Below are 23,515 nucleotides of genomic sequence, written 5' to 3'. Positions count from 1 at the left end.
TCACAGTCTTGATGTCGCAAACTTCACACACTTAAGGACTCTTGTGTGTGGACTGCACAGATTTGCCTACTTATTCTACTTACTCTACTACCACGAGTCTGTGGTTTGACTTCTCTCTTCTTCTGTGTGATACAGAGATGGTTTTTAAGCTGGGAGGTTTGCACGGATGATGAAAGGAGAGCAGACAGTTTTTATTTTGTTTTTCTTTTCAGCTCACTCCAGTTGGCACCACGATTTTCACAGGATTTTCAGGAGACAACGGAGCTACAGACATCGATGATGGCCCAAATGGACAGATAGAGTATGTCATTCAGTACAACCCAGAAGATCCGGTAGGTGCTTGTGTTTGTGTCTGCTGTGAGGCATCTAGTAGATAGTTGCTTTAGCTAATATAATTATTAGATTATCCTTGAGTTGCATTGTTCTTAACATTGATGAATATTTTATAAAATTTTATTTTGGAGATAGATATAATGCACCATTTTTTAAACTGAATTTCCATCGCAGTGAACTCCAGAACATTCTAAATGAATCACCAGTGACAACATAGAATAACACAGACAAGACTAGGCACCAGCCTAGAAGCTGCAGATATTCTTACTGCTGCCATCATAGGTAGTGTAAACATAGGAAGTGTGTTTCTGGTACAGAATGCCTCTAATGCCCCATCCATGCCACTGGACCCTATACAAAACAAGACACACAGCAATGGCCTTTGTGGTTTGTGGGTAGGAGCAGTTTCTTTGTTGTAGACCAGAGAATATCTGTGTTGGTTTTCTAATTGTTTTAGCCATGAAATGATTTGTTTCTGGTGACTTCTTATATAATGTCAGAATTCTTCAACTGAAAAGTCCAGGAGAACATGACACACAGAAGCAACTAAGCAGGCTCACATGGGCGCACAGAGACTAAAGCAGTAAGCACAGGGCCTGTGTGAGTCTATGTCAGGTCCACGGTACATATGTTATGGTTGTTGGTTTGGTGTTTGGGGGGACTCCTAGCAGTGGGAGTAGGTGTGTCTCTGACTATTTTGCCTGTTCTTGGGATTCTTTTCCTCTGATTGGAGTGCCTGGTTTAGCCTCCATACGAGGGCTTTTGCCTTATCTTATTGTATGTTGTTTTATTGTGTTGGGTTGTTGTCTCTTGGAGGCATGCTCTTTCTGAAGGGAAACAAAGAGAGTGGATATGGGGAGTGGGGACTTAGGGGGTAGCTGGGAGCAGTGGAGGGAGGGGAAACTGTAGTCAGTATGGATTGTATGAGAGAAGAATCTATTTTCAATAAAAAGAAAAAAAATGGAAGAGAGGAAAGAAAAACTCAGCCAGAGTTCTTCAAAACTCCTGAATTTCACACTAAAATGTGTTTCCTTTTTATTTTTCCCTTCTTGAGAAGCTTGTGAGTTTCCATATGACAGTAATCTTCTGGTATTGGGCGATATCACTCCTTCCTCTGAGACACTGAGTGAGCATGTGTGGTATGCCTGGCCTCCATCAATTCCCAACTTATGTCAGTTTCTCAATCCTGTGGGTCAGCACAGTGTAATGGACAAATACAAGTCTTTTAACCATGAAATGTAGGGGATGCTTTAGCCACCTGTAGCCAGCCCCTAAGCAGGCGTGGCTGTAGCAACCCCTACAGTGAAACATCACTTTAATTAGTGCTTCTGATATATCTGTGTCGGTTAATGGACATGTGTATGTGTATGGGGCCACACAGGAGTCATGTTTTTAGTAAATGATCACTTTCCCTTGTGTTTGCATTTGGACCACCCTGGTTTTCCTCAAACATAGTGCAATAGCAGCAGTGACTGCATCTTTTTTAAAATCTGAACAACCTACAGCAGTCCGGCATCCCTTCAGTCTGTCAGATTCCACTGCGGAACTGCACTGACACGCTGTGGGCTGCTGTGTCACAACGGTTATTGCAACTAGAGACTTTGAATCTTCAAATCTGTCCTGTACTGTATCTCCTGTTAGGAATAAACTCAGAAAAGATATCAGAATCTGAGATGTCTGTTCACCTCCTTATATCCAAGACAAAAGATGATGATGCTTTGGGAAGAAGATTTATATGAGGGTACCATCATGCTATTCTGTCTCCAGCATTCAAACTGTAGTGTTATGGTAGATCATTAAGTTCAAGAATAAACACATGTAAATGTTGATCAGTCACTAGACTGTCTATAGTCACCAATTCTAAGGTAAGTCTGAGTAGCATCATGTATTTCTTTTTCATGTTTAAATTTTTATTTTAATTAGAAAGAAGATTATTTTACATGTCAATCCCAGATCCCTCTCCCTCCCCAGCTCCCCTGCCCCCCAATTAACACCCTACCTATCCCATACCCTTTCTGCTCCCCAAGGAAGATGAGGCCTTCCATAGGGGGTCTTCAGAGTCTGTCATATTCTTTGGGATGGGGCCTAGGCCCACCCCCTTGTATCTAGGCTCAGGGAGTATCCCTCCATGTGGGATGGGCTCCCAAAGTCCATTCCTGTGATAGGGATAAGTACTGATCCACTACAAGGGGCCCCATAGATTTCCAAGGTCTCCTCACTGATACCCACATTCAGGGGGTCTGGATCAGTCCCATGCTGGTTTCCCAGCTATCAGTCTGGGAACCAAGAGCCCTCTCTTGTTCAGATCAGCTGTTTCTGTGGGTTTCACCAGCCTGGTATGGACCCATTTGCTCATCAGTCCTCCTTCTCTGCAACTGGATTTCAGGTCAGTTCAAGGTTTAGCTGTGGGTGTCTGTTTCTACTTCCAACAGCTGCTGGATGAAGGCTCTAGGATGGCATATAAGTTAGTCATCAATCTCATTATCAGGAGAGGGCATTTAAGGTAGCCTCTCCTCTGTTGCTTAGATTGTTAGTTGGTGTCATCTTTGTAGCTTCCCAGACATTTCCCTAGTGCCTGATTTCTCTTTAAACCTATGTCTCCCTCTATTTTAGTGTCTCTTATCTTGCTCTCCTCTGTTCTTTCTCCACCTCAAACTCCCTGCTCCCTCATGTCCTCCTCACCCCGACTTTTCTCTCCTTCTCATTCTCCTAGTTCCCTCTCCCCTCCTCACATGCTCCCAATTTACTCAGGAGATCTTGTCCTGTTTCCTTCTCCAGGGGACCATGTATGTCTCTCTTGGGGTTCTCCTTGTTTCCTAGCTTTTCTGGCAGTGTGGATTGTAGACTGGTAATCCTTTACTGATGTCTAAAGTCCACATATGAGTCAGTACATACCATGTTTGTCTTTTTGTGACCTCGCTAAGAATGGTTTCTTCTAGTTCCATCCATTTGCCTGCGGATATCAAGATTCCATTGTTTTGTTTTTCCCCACTGAGTAGTACTCTATTATGTAAACATACCACATTTTCTCTATCCAATCTTCAGTTGAGGGGCATCTAGGTTGCTTCCAGGTTCTGGCTATTACAAATAGTGCTGTTATGAACATGGTTGAACAGATGTCTTTGTTGTGTAAATATGCTTCTTTTGGGTATATGCCTAAGAGTGGAATTGCTGGATCTTTGGTACACTGATTCCCATTTTCTGAGGAATTGCTATACTGATTTCCAAAGTAGCTTTACCAGTTGGCACTCCCACCAGCAGTGGAGGAGTGTTCCCCTTTCTCCAAATCCTCTCCAAGATAAACTGTCATTGGTGTTATTGATTTTAGCCATTCTGACAGGAATGGGATGGTATTTCAGAGTTGTTTTGATTTGACTTTCCCAGATGGCTAAGGATGTTGATCACTTTCTTATGTGTTTTTCAGCCATTTTAGATTCCTCTATTGTGAACTGTCTATTTAGTTCTATTCCCCACTTTTTATTGGATTATTTGGTGTTTTGGAGACTAGCTTCTTGAGTTCTTTGTAAATTTTGGAGATCTGCCCGCTGTCAGATGTGGGGTTGGTCAAGATCTTTTCCCAATCTGTGGGTTGTCATTTTGTCTTCTTGACTGTGTCTTTGCCTTACAGAAGCTTCCCAGTTTCAGGAAGTCCCATTTATCCCATTTATTAATTGTGGGTCTCAGTGTCTGTGCTAGTAGTGTAATGTTCAGGAAGCAGTCTCATGTACCAGTTCTCTCAAGGGTATTTCCTACTTTGTCTTCTAATAACTTCACTGTGGCTGGATTTATGTTGAGGTCTTTGATCCATTTGGACTTAAGTTTGTGCATGGCATGGCGATAGACATGAATCTATCTGCAGTCTTCTACATGCCAGCATCCAGTTATGCCAGCACCATTTGTTGAAGATGCTTTCTTTATTTCATTGAATAGCTTTAGCTTCTTTGTCAAAAAATCAGGTGTCCGTAGGTGTGTGGGTTGATAACGGGGTTTTCAACTTGATTCCATTGGTCTACTTGTCTATTTTTATGCCAATACCACGCTGTTTTCAGGTCTATAATAGAACTTGAAATCAAGGATGCCTCTGGAAGTTCTTTATTGAACAGGGTTGTTTTGGCTATCCTGGGTCTTTTGTTTCTCCAAATAAAGTTGAGAATTGTTCTTTCAAGGTCTGAGATTTTGATGGGGATTGCATTGAATCTGTAGATTGCTTTTGGCAAGATTGCCATTTTTATTATGTTGATCCTACCTATCAAAGAACATGGGAGATCCTTCCATTTTCTGGTATCTTCTTTAATTTCTTTCTTTAAAGACTCAAAATTCTTATATTACAGGTATTTCACTTTTTTGGTTAGCATTGATGCAAGGTATTTTATGTTGTTTGTGGCAATTGTAAAAGGGTGATGTTTCTCTGGTTTCTTTCTCAGCACATTTATTGTCCATATAGTAGGGCTACTGATTTTTTTTTAGTTAATCTTGTATACTGCCACTTTGCTGAAAGAGTTTTTCAACTGAAGGAGCTACTTGGTAGAGTTTTTTGGGTCACTTGTGTAGACTATTATATCATCTGCAAACAGTGAAAGCTTGACTTCTTCCTTTCCAATTTGTATCCCCTTGATCTCCTTTTTGTGTCTTATTGCTGTAGCTATTCAAGGACAATATTGAAGAGATATGGAAAGAGTGGATGGCCTTGTCTTGTTCCTGATTTTAGAGGAATGCCTTTGAGTTTCTCTCCATTTAGTTTGATGTTGGCTGTTGGTTTATTATATACTGTTTTTATTATATTCAGGTATGTTCCTGATATATCTGATCTCTCCAAGACCTTTATCATGAAGGGGTGTTAGATTTTGTCAAAGGCTTTTTCAGCAGCTAATGAGATGGTCATGTGGTTTTTCTTCTTCAGTTGGTTTATATGGTGGATTACATTGATAGATTTTCAAATGTTGAACCAACCCTGCATACCTGGGGATGAAGCCTACTTGATCATAGTGGATAATTTTTCTGATATGTTCTTGGATTTGGTTTGCCAGTATTTTATTGAGTAGTTTTGCATCAATGTTCATGAGGTATATTGGTCTGTAGTTCTCTTTCTTAGTTGTGGCTTAGCATGGCTTGGGTACCAAGGTAATTGTAGCCTCGTAAAAAGAGTTTGACAATGAACCTTCTGCTTCTATTGTGTGAAACAATTTGAGGACTATTGCTTTTAGCTCTTCTTTGAGTTTCTGGTAAAATTCTGCACTGAAGCCATCTGGTCCTGGGCTTTTTTCGGTTGGTAGACTTTTGATGATTGCTTCTATTTCCTTAGAGGATAAAGGTCTGTTTAAGCTGCTTATCTGTTCCTGGTTCAATTTTGGTAAGTTATCTCTGTCCAGAAATTTGTTCACTTACTTTAAATTTTCCAATGTTGTGGAGTACAGGTTTTCAAAGTATGACCTGAAGCTTCTCTAGATTTCCTCAGTGTCCCTTGTTATGTCCCTCTTTTCATTTCTGATTTTATTAATTTGCAAGTTCTCTTTCTGACTTTTGGTTAATTTGGATAAAGGTTTGTCTATCTTGTTGATTTTCTTAAAGAACCAACTCTTTGTTATATTGATTCTTTGAATTGTTTTCTTTGTTTCAACTTTATTGATTTCTGCCCTCAGTTTGACTATTTCCTGATGTCTACTCCTCCTGGGTGAATTTACTTCCATTTGTTAGAGAGTTTTTAGCTGTGATGTCAATTCTCTGGTGTGATTGTTCTCTAGTTTCTTCATGTGAGCACTTAGAGCTATGAACTTTACTCTTAGTACTGCTTTCAAAGTGTCCCTTAAGTTTGTGTATGTTGTGTCTATATTTTCATTGAATTCTAGGAAGTCTTTTATTTCTTTCTTTATTTTTTTGTTGACCCAGGAGTAGTACAATTGTGCATTGTTCAATTTCCATGAGTTTGTAGATTTTCTGCAAGTTGTGTCATTTTTTAATTCTAACTTTAAAGCATGTTGGTCTCATAAGACACAGGGGGTTATTACAATATTTTTGTATCTGTTGAGGTTTGCTCTGTTGCTGAGTATGTGGTCAATTTTTGAGACAGTTCCATCTGATGCTGAAAAGAAGGTATATTCTTTTGTGTTTTGATGGAATGTTCTATAGATGTCTGTTAATCCCAGTTGGGTCAGAACTTCTGTTAATTCCTTTGTCTCCTTGTTAAGTTCCTGTCTGGTGGTCCTGTCCAGTGGTGAGAATGGGGTATTGAGGTCTTCCACTATGACTGTGTGAGGTCTTATATGTGATTTGAGTTTTCATAATGTTTCTTTTACGAACATTGGTGCCTTTATTTGGGGCATAGATGTTTATAATTGAGACTTCTTCCTGATGGATTTTTCCTGTGATGAGCATGAAATGACCTTCTTCATCTCTTTTGATTTTAGTTTGAAGTCTAATTTGTTAGATACTAGAATAGATACTAGAATTTCTTGGGTCCATTTGATTAGAATATCTTATCCCAATCTTTACTCTGAGGTAATGTCTGTCTTTGAATTTGAGGTATATTTCTTGTATATAGAAGGATGGATTCTGTCTTTGTATCTACTGTATTAGCCTGTGTCTTTTTATAGGCAAGTTAAAACCATTAATACTGAGGGAAATTAAGGTCCATTGAGTGCTTAATCTTGTTCGTTTTTGATTTGTTGTTGGTAGTGGTATTGTATGTGGATTTACCCTGCTTTTTCTTTTGGGTTTTGGTAAAGTGGTATTATTTATTGCCTATGTTTTTGTGAGTGTAGTTAATTTCCTTAGGTTCAAGTTTTCCTTCCAGTACTTTCTGTAAGGCTGGATTAGTGGTTACATATTGTTTAAATCTGGTTTTGTCATGGAATATCTTGTTTTCTCCATTTATAGTGATTGAAAGCTTTGTTGGGTATAGTAGTCTGTGCTGGCATCCGTGTTCTCTTAGAGTTGGTAGAATATCTATCCAGGTCCTTCTAGCTTTCAGAGTTTCCATGGAGAAGTCTGGTGTAATTCTGATAGGTTTGCCTTTATATGTTACTTGACCATTTTCCTTTGCTGCTCTTAATATTCTTTCTTTATTCTGTATGTTTGGTGTTTTAATTATTATATAACAAGGGGACTTTTGTGGTCCAATCTGTTTGGTGTTCTGTAGGCTTTTTGTACTTTCATTGGCATGTCTTTCTTTAGATTGGGAAAGTTTTCTTCTGTGATTTTGTTGAATACTTTTTCTGCACCTTTGAGTTGAGTTTCATCACCTTCTATACCTATTATCCTTAGGTTTGGTCTTTTCACGGTGTCCCATATTTCCTGGACATTTTGTGTTAAGTATTTTTTGGACTTAAGATTTTCTTTGCTTGAGGAGTTTATTTCATCTAGTTTGTCTTCAGTGTCTGAGATTCTGTCTTCTATCTCTTGTATTCTGTTGGTTATGCTTGCATCTGTGGTTCCTGATTGTTTACTCAGCTTTTCCACTTCCAGCATCTCCCTCAGTTTGTGTTTTCTTTATTGTCTCTATTTCAGATTTCAGGTCTTGAACTGTTTCCTTCAGCTGCTTAATTGTATTTCATTGGCTTTCCTTAATTTCTTGCAACTTTTGGGTTGTCTTTTCTTCCATTTCCCTGAAGGATTTTCTCATTTCCTCTCTTTGGGTCTCCATTATCTGCATGAAGTTGTTTTTAAGGTTGCTCTCTCTTTTGCTTCATCTGTGTTGGGATGTTCAGGTCTTGCTGGTGTAGACTCCCTAGACTGTGGTGGTTTCATATTGGTTCTCCTGTTGTTGAATGTGTTCTTATATTGTCATCTTCCCATCTCTTCTTCCAGTGGGTGCAGGTGGTTTCTCTTCCTTTCCTGGTGTGTATGGATCCAAGGTTCTCTTCTGTTGGGAGCCAGAGGGTCTGATACTCTGAAGGGTTTCAGTGTGGGTGCAGACAGATCTGAGACACTCACTCTCCAGGTGGGTGGGAACATGACTGGCACAGAGATGTCAGCAGACTCTGGGTTGCTTGGTCTTCAGGGGCTGAGTCAATCTGCCTGCAGACCCCAGGACAGGAGTTCCCAGAGCAGAAGTTGGACCCAAGGCAGGGGCTGAAGCAGCTCACATCTGCCCTGAGTGGGGGTAGGAGTAGCCCAGCGATCTCAGAAGACTCAGAGGTGCTTGGTCCTCAGGGGCCAAGTCAATCTGCTGCACATCATGTATTTCTAATGTAGTAACATATGGTCACAAACATGGTGGCCTCAGACAATACACTTGGATTTTCCCCCTTGTGTCTCTCTTTCAGTACCTCTCCTCGGCCCAACTGAGCCTCTGCTTAGGCTCCTCCCAAACTGCAATCACAGTACTAGTTAGAAAGAATAATTCCAATATGGAGAATTGACTCAGAATAACTTACTTCTAAGAAAACCAAAATTCCTTCGGCAATTTCCACTCTTTGATTAATTATTTTTTTATTTCTATTTTGTCATTTAAAAAATTAAACTCTTCTGTTTTCTGTTTTCATGTATACCTTCTTTTTCTTATAAGTTTTTTAAATTTTAATTAAAATAGATGTCATTCATTTCTCCATTCCCTTCCCTTCATCAGTTATCTGTGAGTGTAATGGTGAGTATTTAGAGTACATTTAGCAATTATGCTGGTCTAATAAAGTGGTGGTAGCAGGTTTTCCTCTGAGATCCATGACCTCATTAGCCCTGGGTAGTTGGTTAGGTGTCTAGTACCAGGCCTGATTTTCCTCCTGTTGTATGGGTCTTAAATCCATCAGAGAGCTTTTGGTTACCCATCAAAATACAACTGCTATTCTTGTTCCTTTAGGGTTATCTTTTTGTATGAAACAATATAATTGATTAGTATCCATTCTTCCTATAAAGGGGCAAATTTTATTGTCTGCTTAAATTCCAGTCAGTCTTTTTTGAGTAGACAGACACTGTCAAATCTTGTTAATCCTTCTTCTTTACTCCTCAGGGAATTTGATCAGGGAAAATTCTCAGCAGTGGCACAACCTACAGATAGTAGCTGAAGGCACAGTAGCCTCACTTGCGAAGAGATGTGGGAAAGAAGGAATGGAGACTGATGGGGAACCAGCTGATAGTGTTCATCGGGATGCATGGGGAAGGAGAGGGAAAGAGGAAGATGGATGAGACTGAGGGTGGGGAGAGCTTTTAAAACATTTGTGAGGCTTCTGAGAAAAATTTTCTGAGAGTCAGAGCATTGCCCATCTTTCACATTTTCAGTTACTGGTCCTCCTAGGCATACCTGTGCTCAGCTGCTCTTACATGTCAAGGAGACCTGTGTGCATGTGTGTGTCCCTGCCTTTGTGGCAGCATCCCTTCTGTATTTCTAATGTAAATATAATGGGGAGATAACAAATGATATTTCTAAATATTACACAGGCATGAGAGCTGCACGTAATCTATTATTTGTCTTTAGACAAGATGAGTGGCCAGAGTTCTAAGCAGGGGGCAGAGGAAGGCCAAGTACTTCCTGTTTCCAGAGCATCTGTCTCCATGGAGACATCAGCTCAGCTGCCATGGCATCTATGTTCATGGGGTTAGGTCAGCCCTGGGAACAAGAGTTTCTGGAATGGCAGTAGGCCTCTCTCTCCCTTCTTACAGAGGTGTGTATACATGGGCTGTGAATTCTACCTGCTCTTCCTGACATCTTTGGTGTCTTTCTAGAGTGGTAACATAATTGTTTGACCTATCTTAAATGGAGGATGACCTCATGTTTGATAACTTCATAGTTACTGAATTCCCAGGTACTTATTGTGTACCTCTGTGAATGCTGGGAAGAGGATTTGAACTGGTGGGCACTAATAGAATTTTTTTCAACAAGATTTTCTTTTTTAATACTGGGTGGGAGGTAAACATTGAAGTTTCCAACATTCAGGAAAGCAACACTCTTTGTGCTTCCAGAGAAGTCTCCAAATCTGCCAGAGAGGCAGTTGCTTTGCCTCAAAAATAAAATACTGCTTTGGATCAGGTGTTCCATCTTCACAATTCTTTGTGGGCCAAACCTATGAACAAAAAATCAGTGACAGACTAAGTGCCATGGAGGTCACTCCTATCACCTCCATGTTCACTGTTCTCCAAGTAAATTATTAGCCACATCTATCAGCATTTATTGGGTCATCTGATGTTCCGTGACATTCAGGTTGGTAGATACCAGATACTGAAGTGTGATGTCTATCTCTTCTGTCTTCCTCAGTCGCTAGAAACTAGGTGTGTGTGCCCAATTCCCTCACAGCCCACTTGTAACACATTAAAATGGTGTTTGCTTACAAAAGAAAACATTGCTACTTAAAGCATTTATTTAGAGTTGATTTAGTCAAATATACGGCTAAATGGAAAGAAGAGGAAAGAGTGTCTTGAATATACAGCCTACATTTTGTTTTTAAAACTTTTATTAGTGTTTTGAGATTCAGAAAAAATTGATACTCAAAAACTACTTGTTTAATTAAATAACTAATGACATCAGTATAGAAGTATCCCAGCCATTCAGAAGAACTTTATTAGAAAGCATATAGTGCCCCCTTTTTTATGAAATCCAAGTATTTATAAAACAAATAAAAAGCAAAAATCTCATATATGTGATAGATAGATACAGCTATAGGAATTAAATCCAACTGAAAAGCAATTTAAGTGCAAAAACATGGCTACTAATATCATTGTCTGTAATAAGTCTACAATATTTTAATGAAAACTGTCAGTAACAACAATGGGGAGAGATTATAGATATTATTAGGTTATGTTGATAGAAGGGTTGCTATCTCAGTCTTGAGACATCAAGAATCTGTGAGGTAAAACAAAAATACAGATGCTTTGTTTGTGAAAAAGAATAGTATGTCATCATATCAAAGTCTTAATTTGAAAAGAGAAGACAAAGAAAGTTTCAGAGTAGAGTATCAGAAATGTAACTATGCAGAGAAACAAGAGATATATTGCTTAGACAGTTAAAGACAAACAAACAAACAAAAAATACAGGAGCAGATGGCAAGAATGGGGAGCCACAGTCCACATGGAAAGATGCACAGACCACAGTATGCAGACAAAGACAGAAATCATCACAGGGCATAAGGCTTCCAGTTGTGGGAGTTAGAAACCAGAAATAAAGATGGCTGACCCAAAACATGATTCGTCATCTCCCAAAAGTGGGACCAACATCCGGATATGTCTAAAACCTCACAGATAAAACCTGGCCTCTGCATTTTATCCTCTGACTTTGTTGGCATGTTAGCAACTTCTCAAAAATTTCAGTAATTCTCATGAATTGCCTGTGAAGGTTTAGGTCACATCTCCTGAGAGCATCCAAAAACAGGAGGGGGATTTGTTTCTTCATCACTCTCCTTCTACCTAAGAGAATGTCTTCTGCACTGCCTAGGATTGAATGGCATGTAAAAACAGCAATTAATCATCATTTTAAAAGAATGGCATTACCCATGGTTAGATTGAATTAGTTAAGATTCATCCTACTTAGAAACATCACCTCCCTAGAAGGACAAAGATGAGGAAAAGCTAAGCTTTGAATTCTGAGTCCATGGATGAGGAGGCTTTAGGTCAAGCATCTGACTCTGTGTGTGTGTGTGTGTGTGTGTGTGTGTGTGTGTGTGTGTGTGTGTCTGTGCATGCGCGCATACACGCAGCACATGTGCATGCATGTGTGGGCATGTATACATATGTGAATGTGAGTGTATCATGTATGTGTGAGTATGGGTGTGAATGTGTATGCATTGTGTATGTGTGTATGTGTGTGTATTTGTTTATGCATGTATGTATATTTGTTATTCAAGTATGTGTATATGCATATACATGTATGTATGACTAAACTCATGTTTACTAAAAATCTGTTCCTATAGCTCTTGAGTCACTGAAATGTATGTTTTCTAGCACAAATTACAACATTAGTAAGGCTTTCCTCATCATAACTTTATAGATACTTAGAGTAGGTCACTACTGCATGAATTATGAATACATCAATGCTCAGTTGAGGGAGGGACTTCCTCTTGCCTTCTTCCTCTTCCTGTTCTTCTCCTAATAATCCTAATCCTCTTTCCCCTCTCCTTTCTTTTGGAACATTCTATCCTTGATCCAAGCCAAATAACCCTTCCCTTCTCATATGTAAGAATTCCTGAGGAATTTATTTATATTCAGCACTAGCAAGCCAGTCACAGGCCAAGCAAATGACTTCACTCAAGCTCATCTTGGTAAATTTATTGAGTGAGTAGGTAAGGAGTAATTATAGGAATGTGGCTGACTGGAACAGCTGCCTCTCTGAAAACCAAACCAGCATAGATGAGGACTCAGGAAAGCCACAAAACCAGAACTGGTTTCCTGACCTGCAGGAGCTACACCATTATGAGTCTCCTTTCCTACTAGGTATTTGCTGCTTAGGTAGACTGTGGGCAGACTGGTTAGTTTTGGAAAACACTTGTGATTTCCTGGGCCCTGATAGGCTGTCTCTCCCTGCAGAAACTGGTGAATTAATCTGCATGGAAGGAACTGCTTAATACACAGTCACAAAACAAGACCCTGAGAATCAGTCACAGAGGTAGAAATAGAGGGAACTGACTGATACGGTTCCTGAGGTCATCATAGATCCTTCTCCACAATGGCAAGCAAACAAGAGCCATGGAAGCCTTCTCAGGGAAAAGACCCTGACCTGTGAAGTTCTCCTCTCCTAGTACTTGAGTGCACTTAACTGTGAGGGTTGATGAACAGAGCAGGGATCCAAACATTCTTGGAGTGTTTCTACTGGGAGGAGATTAGTGCATAGGCAGATGTTGCAAAGTTTAACACGTTAACCCTCATCTCAGATAATTTTATTTCAGTTGTTTTATAATTATGCTTTTTGCTTATCTGGTGTGTGCATGTGCATGTCTCTGTGTGTGTGTGTATGTGTATGTGTGTGTGTGTGTGTGTGTGTGTGTGTGAGAGAGAGAGAGAGAGAGAGAGAGAGAGAGAGAGAGAGAGAGTCAGAAGACAACTTAAAGAATTCTGCTCTCTCTTTTCTGCATGTGATTTCCAGTCTTCAAAGTCAGTTTCTGAGGCTTGACTTGACAGCAGGAAACCTTATCCTTTGAGTGAGTGAGTGTGTGTGTGTGTGTGTGTGTGTGTGTGTGTGTGTGTGTGTGTGTGTGTGTGTGTGTTGTGTGTGTGTGTATGTGTGTGTGTGTGTGTGTGTGTGTGTGTGTGAGAGAGAGAGAGAGAGAGAGAGAGAGAGAGAGAGAGAATGTGTGACTTGAGGAAATCAGTTTCTCTTTTTCCGTCATGTGAATCACATGAGTTCAGATGACCCATCTCTGACCTCCAGGTGTGGCTACAAGCATTTAGCTGCTGAGGCATCTCATTGGTTCCTTAATAGTTTATAATAATTCACTCCATTTTTAAAGTGAAATATACTTAGAATGCAAAGTAAATACTAGTGTTGAAAAGTGGAATTCAGTAGAAATTATAAGTTGGGAATGCTTTGAACTCTTTTGTGCAAAACCAAATGGCAAAGGTAATAAGGTAAGTTTTTTCATATGCATGACTTGGTTAAGAATCAGTCTAGGTCCACGGATTGAATGTATCTAATAATGCATGAAAAGTCATCATATTATTGAAAGGACTCTGAGGAAGCTCAGTGACGGCTGTCAGTCACTTTGATGGATAAGAATGTCAGGTCTGAAGTCAGCACTCATGCTTTATTCTCCAACTGTAAACCCACTAACTCCAGTGTTTAGAGGACTAGACCACAATACCAAGCTACCACGGGTCTGAAGTTAGTGTTATTTCACATCTGCAGACATCCAACGACACCTTTGAAATCCCACTCATGTTGACTGGAAATGTGGTGCTGAGGAAACGACTCAACTATGAGGATAAGACTCGCTACTACGTCATCATCCAAGCTAATGTGAGTGCCTGGCTTCTTTTTTTCTGGACCTGGTAAAGCAAAGTGTGCCTCTGAACAGGCGTGGTGGCCTTGTGAGGTTTGAGTGCAACTAGGTCCTCGACAGAGCACCCCCGATCTTGCTGCATATATTCTATATATAGATGGAGGAGTGGGGTTGGATATGGTTTCCATTCATTCTGTTCTATATCTAAGTCATTCTCTAATGTGCTGACCACGCTATAAAACTTGGTCTCTGCTCATAACTGAGGTATTTCTTCTGTATATATACAAAATATATACAAAACTGAGGTATTTCTTCTGTGTATATACAAAATAGCTACAGTGGTGTCAACCTTGAAGCATGATGAAAAGGTACTATTCTGAATTCTACCTCAGAAGTTTGTAATTAAAATCTGTGGGTAGGACTGGGAGGCTGGATCAGTGATTAAGAGGGTTTGGATCTCAGCATCTGTGTCAGGCAGCTACAAACTTTTGCTCTTTGGTTACCAATAACAACAATAACCACACATCAGAGCATGGACAGAAAGTATCTTCATTTCATGGGAATGAACAAGTAAAGTATGACATATTATCTAATATCCATCATGTTCCATTCCTGACAATTACAGGTAGATGTTTGAAACTATGGTTAATAAATGGAGTGGGTGTGACAGTGAGCTATAACTGAGCTACATGTCAAAGATAATTTTGCTTGAGACTCTACCAGGCATATACCTTGTTTGGGAAAAACATAGTTAGGCTTTCATCATGATGTTTGGAGATAACTTCACACAGAAACTGAGATGCATGGGATTTGAGAGGCATCATGCTACCATATGATCTTGAAAGTTTGTCCGGAATGAGAGTATTGAAACCCTAGGTGAGATGCTAAGGACTTGGGAGTCAGTCTTTGTGGTCTTCCACAAGCTCTGACAAAAGTCCAGTCACACTAATCCCACTCTGGTCAATAGTTATGATGAGCTTTTGTTGTTGTTCATTTGTTTCCCCATGAGATTTCATTAGGGTGGCAAGGCATGGAATCGTGGCAGCTGTGTGGAACTAGGAGGGTAATGAGATCATAAAGGCTAGGGAAGTTCAGCTTTCCAAATTGCATCAGGTTTCCAGAGGATGTGTAGACATGGCCCACAGATTGGGCCATGGAGATATGAGTACACTCCTTCTCGAAAGCACAGCCATTCCTCACCCTCTTGTCTACGGATGTTTAATTTTCCACCTTCATTCTGGTCTCTGTTAGTTTATAATAAGATTTTTGTCTTTGATGTATAATAATGCATTGAAGATACATGCACATATTTTATTTCCCACATACTAGCTAATGATAAATTATAATACCTATATGTAGTTAAACGTAAAGGTCATTGAATGATTCATTTAAAAAATGATTAAAGATTTTCATTTGAAAAAGATAAATAAAGTGATTGTGCTTAAAGGTAATTTAGGTCAGTTTTAGTGTAGGAATGCACAATCAGACAGTTTTGACTCTGGTCCTTTGTTAGCAGTCAGAAAGGTCCTTGGTCCTGTTAGCAGTTCTGTGGTAGTGAAAAGCTAGAAATGCTTCCCCTAAACCAATACCTCTGACCAAAAACTACATGTGAATCATGATGGAAACTGAGAGACACTGGAATACCTCTTGGATGGCCAGACTAAATGAACCAGCTCACCTGTTTCCCTGCTTCATACCTCACCACAGTTACTGCCTTGAGTCCCATGAAATTCTTCAAACAATTCAGTGGTTTCGCATTTCTGGGGACCCACTTCTACTACCCAGGACCTCTGTCGCCTTTTTCTGAAAGTCTTACCTATAATTCTATGATAAAGTTTTCTTTTGAAGCCCACTCTTCCTTTGTCTCTAAATTTTATTTTCTGAATTCATGAGACAAGAACCCGGAGACTATAGGCCTACCCTGGCTTTGGTAGTGGATGGTTTTCCTACATCCTGGTCCCCTGATCTATAACCCAACCTATGTCAGATAAACTCCATCACTGTCAATGACATCACACTTTTTTGAGTGATGTTAACAAATGCATGCTGTTAGGAAATGTACATGATACATGAAATAACAATACAAGTTGAGGACATGTAAATTAATCAGTTACAAACACCTTATGAAGAATGGGTACCTTGTAAATCAGAACTTTATTTTACCAGTACTTTGGAGTCTAAAACCTCCAGATCAAAACTGGCCAGGACTTGTTTTAGGGGAGGGGAGGTCTCTTTACAGAGGGCTATTTTCTTGTTCTGTGTTCACATTTATTGCCTTCCCTTGTCTTCATGTGGACTGGGGATCTCTAATTCCGTAAGTTTTCTACGGTGTCAGATCCTGTCCTCTGATAGCAATTACCCTTGATCACTCATCTGTAGTGTCACTGTGGTGAGAACTGTCCCCTGAAAATTTGGATGGCACAATTCAGGTTGTAGAGCAGTAGTTAAACTCAGAAAATGATTCAAAGTGTCATTTCTATTAATATTAATTGCGGTTTTCTGTTAATTAAATACTCCTTTTTAAAACAAAATTTGAAAACATCTTATTTTGAAGAAAGAAAAGAGAAGTAAAGAGTATAAATTAGAACATACAGTGAATGAGCTTTTCTTTTTTTAGCTCCTGTGTGGCATCTTCCCTTTTCAGTGAATGAAACAAACTCACTGAAATTAAATAAAATGCATGCAGAAATTCCTTTTCTTTATATCACTCACAGTTTACAGTGTTACTGTTACTTGTGCCATGCTGCTGGCTGGCCAGATATTGATGTAGGAATGGAGCACCAGAAGGGAATCTCCAGGATACTTCACAAAAGGATCATGCCGCCACCATCACCATTATTAGGAGGAACTGATTCCTCCAACGTTTCCTCCTTATGTGCCCTGACCAACATTCTTTAGATGAACTATAGATTTTGAATGAAGTCATTTCCCATTCCTTATGTGAGAAAGATGCCTGACAAATACAACCTTTTACACAGTGAAAGTTATAGTCTTATTAATGAATACAACCTTGATATACTGTGATGAAAGGGTGACTTTACCTCTGCCGTTTTCCTTCCCAAATCCCATAGACTACATTTAAAGGCATTGTGCAAAATATATGACCTAAGTATTGAACACTGCCAAGATCAACATAAAACCTGAGAATGTGTTAAGAGACATTATGGCTAAATGAACAGTGTCCTGGTGGATATATTAACAGAAAAAAGGACATTAAGTAGCCACTGGGGAAAATAAATAAACTTGGATATTAGTTAGTAGCAATAAATTTTCAAACCAAATATAAATAGGTTCAGGATGGCCTACTAAAGGATATTGTTATAGCAAAAAAAGAAAAAATGCCCACATCACAAGGGCTATAGGGTGGTTGGTATGTGTGTGGGGTTGAGGAAGGAAGTGTAAAACATATACTTAATGATGGGGGAAGCTAACTTATTTTTAGAGTTATAGCAATAAAAGATTTTAGAATTTGGAGCAAGTCTTCTAGAAAGTTCTATTCCTATCCTCTCAAGGATAAGGAGTAGAAAACTCAAATTCCCTAACCATGATTTTACAAGGGAATGGCTCCTGGGTGATTGAAAAGGAGCAAGGTTAGGTTGGAGAGCTGTAGAAAAGGCTTTTATCCAATAGAAGCAGAGATAGAATTGAAATTGCAAGGTTCCTGGAATGTCATAAGAAGAGGAAGGATGGACCTTTGTGTTAGGCCATCTGGATGTAGGTCAGAGGCCTAAAGGCAGAGAGACATGCCCATGAATCCAGGCTCAGTGTGCAAATCTGAAACCACTCAAGATGTCTCTTTATAGCAAAGTTTTTGTATTACTATAACAGGATAGTAAAACAGAGATGCTATTTGGGATATATGGGTACTCTGTTTTATTCCCAATGATGTACAAAGCAGCGCTTTTGTAACAAAGGAATAGAAGATAATTTATTCTGAGCTAAATACAAAAGACAGGTTGTGACCTGGGCGCAAGCATTCAGGCTTCTCTGATGACATAATCTACTGTAGGGAAGGTCACATGGACTTTTATAGTCACAACAGAATGACATAAATCAAGGCATTTACCAAGGATATCGGGAGGAGATTTGGGGGCTCCCAAGTGGAGGATCTCTGTATAGGTCTCAGATTGTGCCTGACACCATTTTACCTTTGGGATTGGTGGAAGCAAGTAATCTACTGTTACTCTATTCCAAAAGTTTTACATCATAGTAACAAATATTTTATGTCAGAATCAGACATTGATAAGTTACTTTTAAGAAGACTAGGAAGCCAGATGTGGTGGCATATGCCTTTAATCCCAGTGTCCCAGAATGTAAAGGCAAGCCGATCTCTTTGAGTTCGAGGCCAGGCTGGTCCACAGAGCCAATTCAGGAGAGCCAGGACTGTTATTCAAAGAAACTGTGTCTCAAAAAAAAAAAAAAAAGAAGAAGAAGAGAAAGAAGGATGATGATGAGGAGGAGGAGGAAGAGGAAGAAGAAGAAGAATTAAGAAATAATTTAGTCTAAAAATAATTTAGACTCTTGATCTTTAGTATACCATGCCCTCTCTCTACAATCATAAAACTAGTCAGTCAATTGTCTGCAAGATTTTCAACTTAAATGGAATACTCAGGAAAATTTAGTTTACACCAATTTAAAAAGATAAATTAGATTTAAATCTACTTCATATGTTTAAAAATGTATTTAAAATCACTATAGTTTACAACTCTTGCCCCTAATAGGTACGTTCTGCTTTGTTTCTTCTTGTCCATCTGTGTTGGCAAGTTATTACATTCATTGTCAGATTGGCTTCCATGGTGCTCTTCATTCTACCTTACACTTCTTTCTACACACTGTCTCAAGTGTGATTCGATGAAGCTAATTCCCAAGTAGACAGGAAACCCATGACAAAATCTTGTCATTTTCTTTCTAATGCATTGAAAAGTTCTAACCTGACATCCTAGCGGTGCCAATGTACTTTTAAGAAATGAGGTTTTCATACAACCATTGGAAAGTTCACCTCCCACTTCCCCCACATCACACTTGATTTCAATAGGTTACTAATCATCCATTTAAAGACAAAACAGCAGTGCCTGGTATTTCCATCATCTAGTTGTTTAATTGCTTGTTTGTATGTTTTATAATCATCAGGACCGTGCACAAAATTTGAATGAGAGGCGAACAACCACTACCACCCTCACAGTGGACATTCTAGATGGAGATGACCTGGGACCAATGTTTCTGCCCTGTGTACTTGTGCCAAACACCCGTGACTGCCGTCCACTCACCTATCAAGCTGTCATTCCTGAACTGAGGACTCCGGTAAGTACACTCTTATATTTTCTCCCCTATTTGTAACTTTTAGCCCATCAGAACCCTGTCAAAATGCTTTGCAGACAGTTTGGTTGATAATAGCAAAATTTACTAGCAAAGAACTGAAGTGATAGCTTTGTATAACACTGTTTTCATACACTATATAGATAGTGTCACAATGTATAATTTTGTCCTTTACAAAGTGGAAAGAACTCAAGGAGCCACAAACTCTCTGACACTGATTTTAAAAAGCATTTTCACCAGTAAATTAGAACAGTGTTTAGTTGATAATACATTCCGCAATGTTGAAGATGGTGCTGGGATATCTGAAAGTAGGAGCTAGCAGATTCTGAATATAGATGTCTACCCCTTTGAAGATATATTTTAAAGAATCAGGAAAGAAAAACATGAATGATATTTTCTACACTCAATTCTGAGTTTTAAAACATGCCAGTTTAGTGAGTGCCAGGTACACATACCCAAGAGTCAAGGATTTAAGGCAGGCATGTTTCTGAAAATGACATTAAAAACTCTAAAGGACAAGGACTGCATTGCCTCTAATGGGCACAGCTTGCATGGATGGGTGGATGGATGGGTGGGTGGGTGGATGGATGGATGGATGGATGGATGGATGGATGGATGGATGAATGAAGTAAGCTGTCAGATGATTGATTAATTTTTGGATGGGTGGATGAATGAATAAAAAGTGATATGATGACATATCAAAGTAAAAGAAGGACTGTTTGAGAAGAGGAAATAGTCCAGCAGGAAATATGTGGGGTCAGAAAAAGACAACTAGGGGTGAATATGATCAAAGTTCACAATATGCATGCATGAAAATGTCAGAAAGAAGCCGACCATTTTATGTAACAAATACATATTTAATAAAAACTAAGAAAATAACAACTAACTGGCATGCAACAAGGCATTAACTGATGTCAAAATAGTATTTTTTCTCTCTCTAATATGTGTGTGTGTGTGTGTGTGTGTTTGTGTGTGTGTGTGTGTGTGTGCCAATGCATATACACATTATTGTTTCATGGAAGTTGAATTCTCAGGAGTCATCTCCCTGAACTTTATCTGTTACTTGTCCAGCTTTCTGGGTTCCCAACATAATTTCCAATGTTATAATTTATTGGAAAATCTTTGAAGTTTTTCTCAGTATAAATGAGAACAGAAGTTTGGGGTTTACTGTTCTTATTTGAGAATTTAGATAATAAGACAGAAGTACTTTCTCTTAAATCTGAAATAATTTGCTGAGAATTTTACTCACTTCAAAGTGTTCTCATCCAGTGTTACATCTGGATGGAGACTTTGTTCTTAGTGCATCTTAAATGTGTGAGAGCTTAGTTTAAATGCAAATGACCAATGATACATTGACCTGTACGAACAACTAACACATGAAGCATTAATGCTGTGATGCTTATTATATGATGCTAATTGTATTTTTATTGTTTTGAGATCAGGTGTGTTGACCTGATTGATAGTCACAAACAATAACAAAGTTTCACTAATTTCGAAGGGCAAAAACTAATCAGCATTGTGTAAATAAAATGTGTGGGCAACTTTTATGTCTTGATATTAATACTTGAATTCTGTAAGAAAAATACTATGAGTGGGAAATAGCAGAATATTTTTGTGAAGTTTAATGGGAATGTTGAAAATATCTTGGTATTTGTTACTGGGTTAATTTATTTAGCTACAAGACCCCAACAGGACATATTATTGGTATAGCAATAATTATATTTATTAACTTGATCCAAAGGCTATTTAATAGGGCTTGATATTTGGAGCAAAGATTGAAGCTGTAGTTTGAATAGCAATGCACCCTGTGGTTTCATTAAGAGCAGTATTGCACGCCAGGATACTGACAAAAAATCTTATATTGACAGGGTTTGGAAGAGTCAGATAAATGATAACAGTGACTAACAGTAATTTTCAGTGTCCAGTTTGCCATGAACTCATGAACTGAACAAATATTAACTGAGCAAATGTACCCACATCTCTTTGGCAGAGAGCGTATCTTTATGCAAATTTTGCAGATGAGCCTTCAGAGAGTTTATATAATTTCCCATGGTAGCATCAGTAAGTGAATTGTGGAGACTATACACACTGTGTGTGTGTGTGTGTGTGTGTGTGTGTGTGTGTGTGTGTGTGTCTGTTTGTCTGTCTGTCTGTCTGTCTGTCTGTCTGTCTGTCTATCTGATCAGTAATAGAGTTGATACCCATTGCCTGACTAGCACTACATACTAACATAGAGGAGTCCTGGGGCTCCTGGGGCATGTGTTAAGCTGGGCATTGATGTCGCCTATGGAAACCATAATGTATGATGAGCCTTTGACTCTCTATTATCATCACACTGCACATGCTAATTTTCATACACTGAAATCAGTACCCAAGGAAGAGACAACTCAACTTTGAAAGTTATTGCCTTTTCAACAAGCTAATATGTTCTTTAGCTCCAAATTTACTATTATAATACAAGGAGAGAACTGATGTCTGGTCATGAAATCTCTGAGACATTAACCCCCTTGAAAGACCATTTAACAGAAACATCAGGGGTTCTCAGCATGGCAGACACTTTCTGGTGTAAAAGGGGATATTTAAACAAATAAACACATGAGAAGGTATCCTTTAGGTGGTTCTTCAAACCATGTTTTATGAATTAATATTACATTAAAATTCTTGGATAATCAGTCATTATACTTCATATTTTAATTTCAATTTTTATTGTCTGGGTATGTGTGAGTGCCTGCACATGAGTGCCTGCACATATGTGCCTGGTGCTTGTAGCATTCAAAAGAAGGCCCTGGATTTCCTGGAAATGGAATTATAGGTAGTTGTGAGTCAAATGGCATGGGTTCTGGGAACCGAATGCAGGCCCTCTACAAAAGTATTAAGTGCTCTTAACCTTTGAGTCATCTCTCCAGCTTCATATTTCACCATTCTAAGAGATCAATTCATTCCCTAATTCTCTGTGAAACAAATAAAGGTAAATTTTTACACCCATAGATATGCAAGTTGATAGTTACTCATTAGAGATGATTTTCATTGCCATCCAGGAAAAAAAAAATATATGCAATGTGTTTAATTCTAAACTTAGTGCCTTCAAACTATAATCATTTAAAGTTTCCATAAGGCTATGATTTTATTTTTATGAGATTTGAATTTTTCTGCCTGTGGAACTTGAGTCATGTTTAGGATGGGTAACTCAGGTTGCTGGCAGATTAAATCTGCTGGTGTTTGCCCAGAGCTAGACAGTGAGTTGAAAGATAACCTTATTAGAGAAGTAGGCATAAACAGCTGTCAAGTAACTTGGGCCTTTACAGTGTTCTTTCTGCCACAGTCAAACATCTCCTTGGTTTACCTGTAGACAAATGTTGCTGGGGGAGTGTCCAAATTCTGCTTGAGAAGACCATAGGAGAAGGGAAATTTTTAGAGGTCCATGTGTTCTTCTACATCCAAAGCACAGGTCAAACCTGACTTCATTTTTAAATTTCATGTTTAAATTGCTTTGTGTCTGTCTTTTCATCCCCTCCTGCTCCCTCCCATCTTTAAATCTTTAATTTTCCTTTATATATCCTGCTAAAAGTTTGGGAAATTTCAATAAATAAGATCTTGATATTCTGAGTGAGAAAAACAACCACTGATGTCAGCTGAACTGTACATGTTGATTGTAATTACATAGTGTCTGACTCTAAAACTAATTCCTGGGGTTCCAAAAGTCATTTTGATAGTCACCCCTGTGTTATTGGAAAATTTTCCAAGAATTACCTCAGTGATATTCTTAATTCTAATATAATACACACATAATTTATCAGCTTAAAAAAAAACTTTTGGAATGTGGTCTAGTGTATTCTTACTTAGCATGCTTAACTCATGAACTGAAACATAAATAAATCAAAGTCTGTGCTACCTATTACATTTTAAGTTAGCATCTATTTAGGATAAACATGTTTTATGAATGTAGATCATGTTTTCTACTAGAGAAAACTGTCAACAGAAATTAATGTCTTTACCATCACTAACATTAATGT

The 23,515-nt window shown here is 38.8% G+C and overlaps 1 protein-coding gene across 5 annotated transcripts in view; it reads left to right on the top strand.

Annotated features, from left to right (window-relative positions):
* Pcdh15 (protocadherin related 15) overlaps nucleotides 1-23,515 on the top strand; it is a 678,164-nt gene that overhangs the window by 311,878 nt on the left and 342,771 nt on the right. For all 5 annotated transcript variants that reach the window (XM_027394186.2, XM_027394188.2, XM_027394187.2 and 2 more), the window contains 3 exons: nucleotides 213-332; nucleotides 14,093-14,203; nucleotides 19,317-19,487. In XM_027394186.2, the coding sequence (XP_027249987.1) occupies nucleotides 213-332; nucleotides 14,093-14,203; nucleotides 19,317-19,487 (402 nt within the window). The remainder of the gene's footprint in view (nucleotides 1-212; nucleotides 333-14,092; nucleotides 14,204-19,316; nucleotides 19,488-23,515) is intronic.

This window comes from Cricetulus griseus, assembly GCF_003668045.3.
Source record: "Cricetulus griseus strain 17A/GY chromosome 1 unlocalized genomic scaffold, alternate assembly CriGri-PICRH-1.0 chr1_0, whole genome shotgun sequence".
Lineage (NCBI taxonomy): Eukaryota > Metazoa > Chordata > Mammalia > Rodentia > Cricetidae > Cricetulus > Cricetulus griseus.
This window is presented reverse-complemented; position numbering and strand designations above follow the sequence as displayed.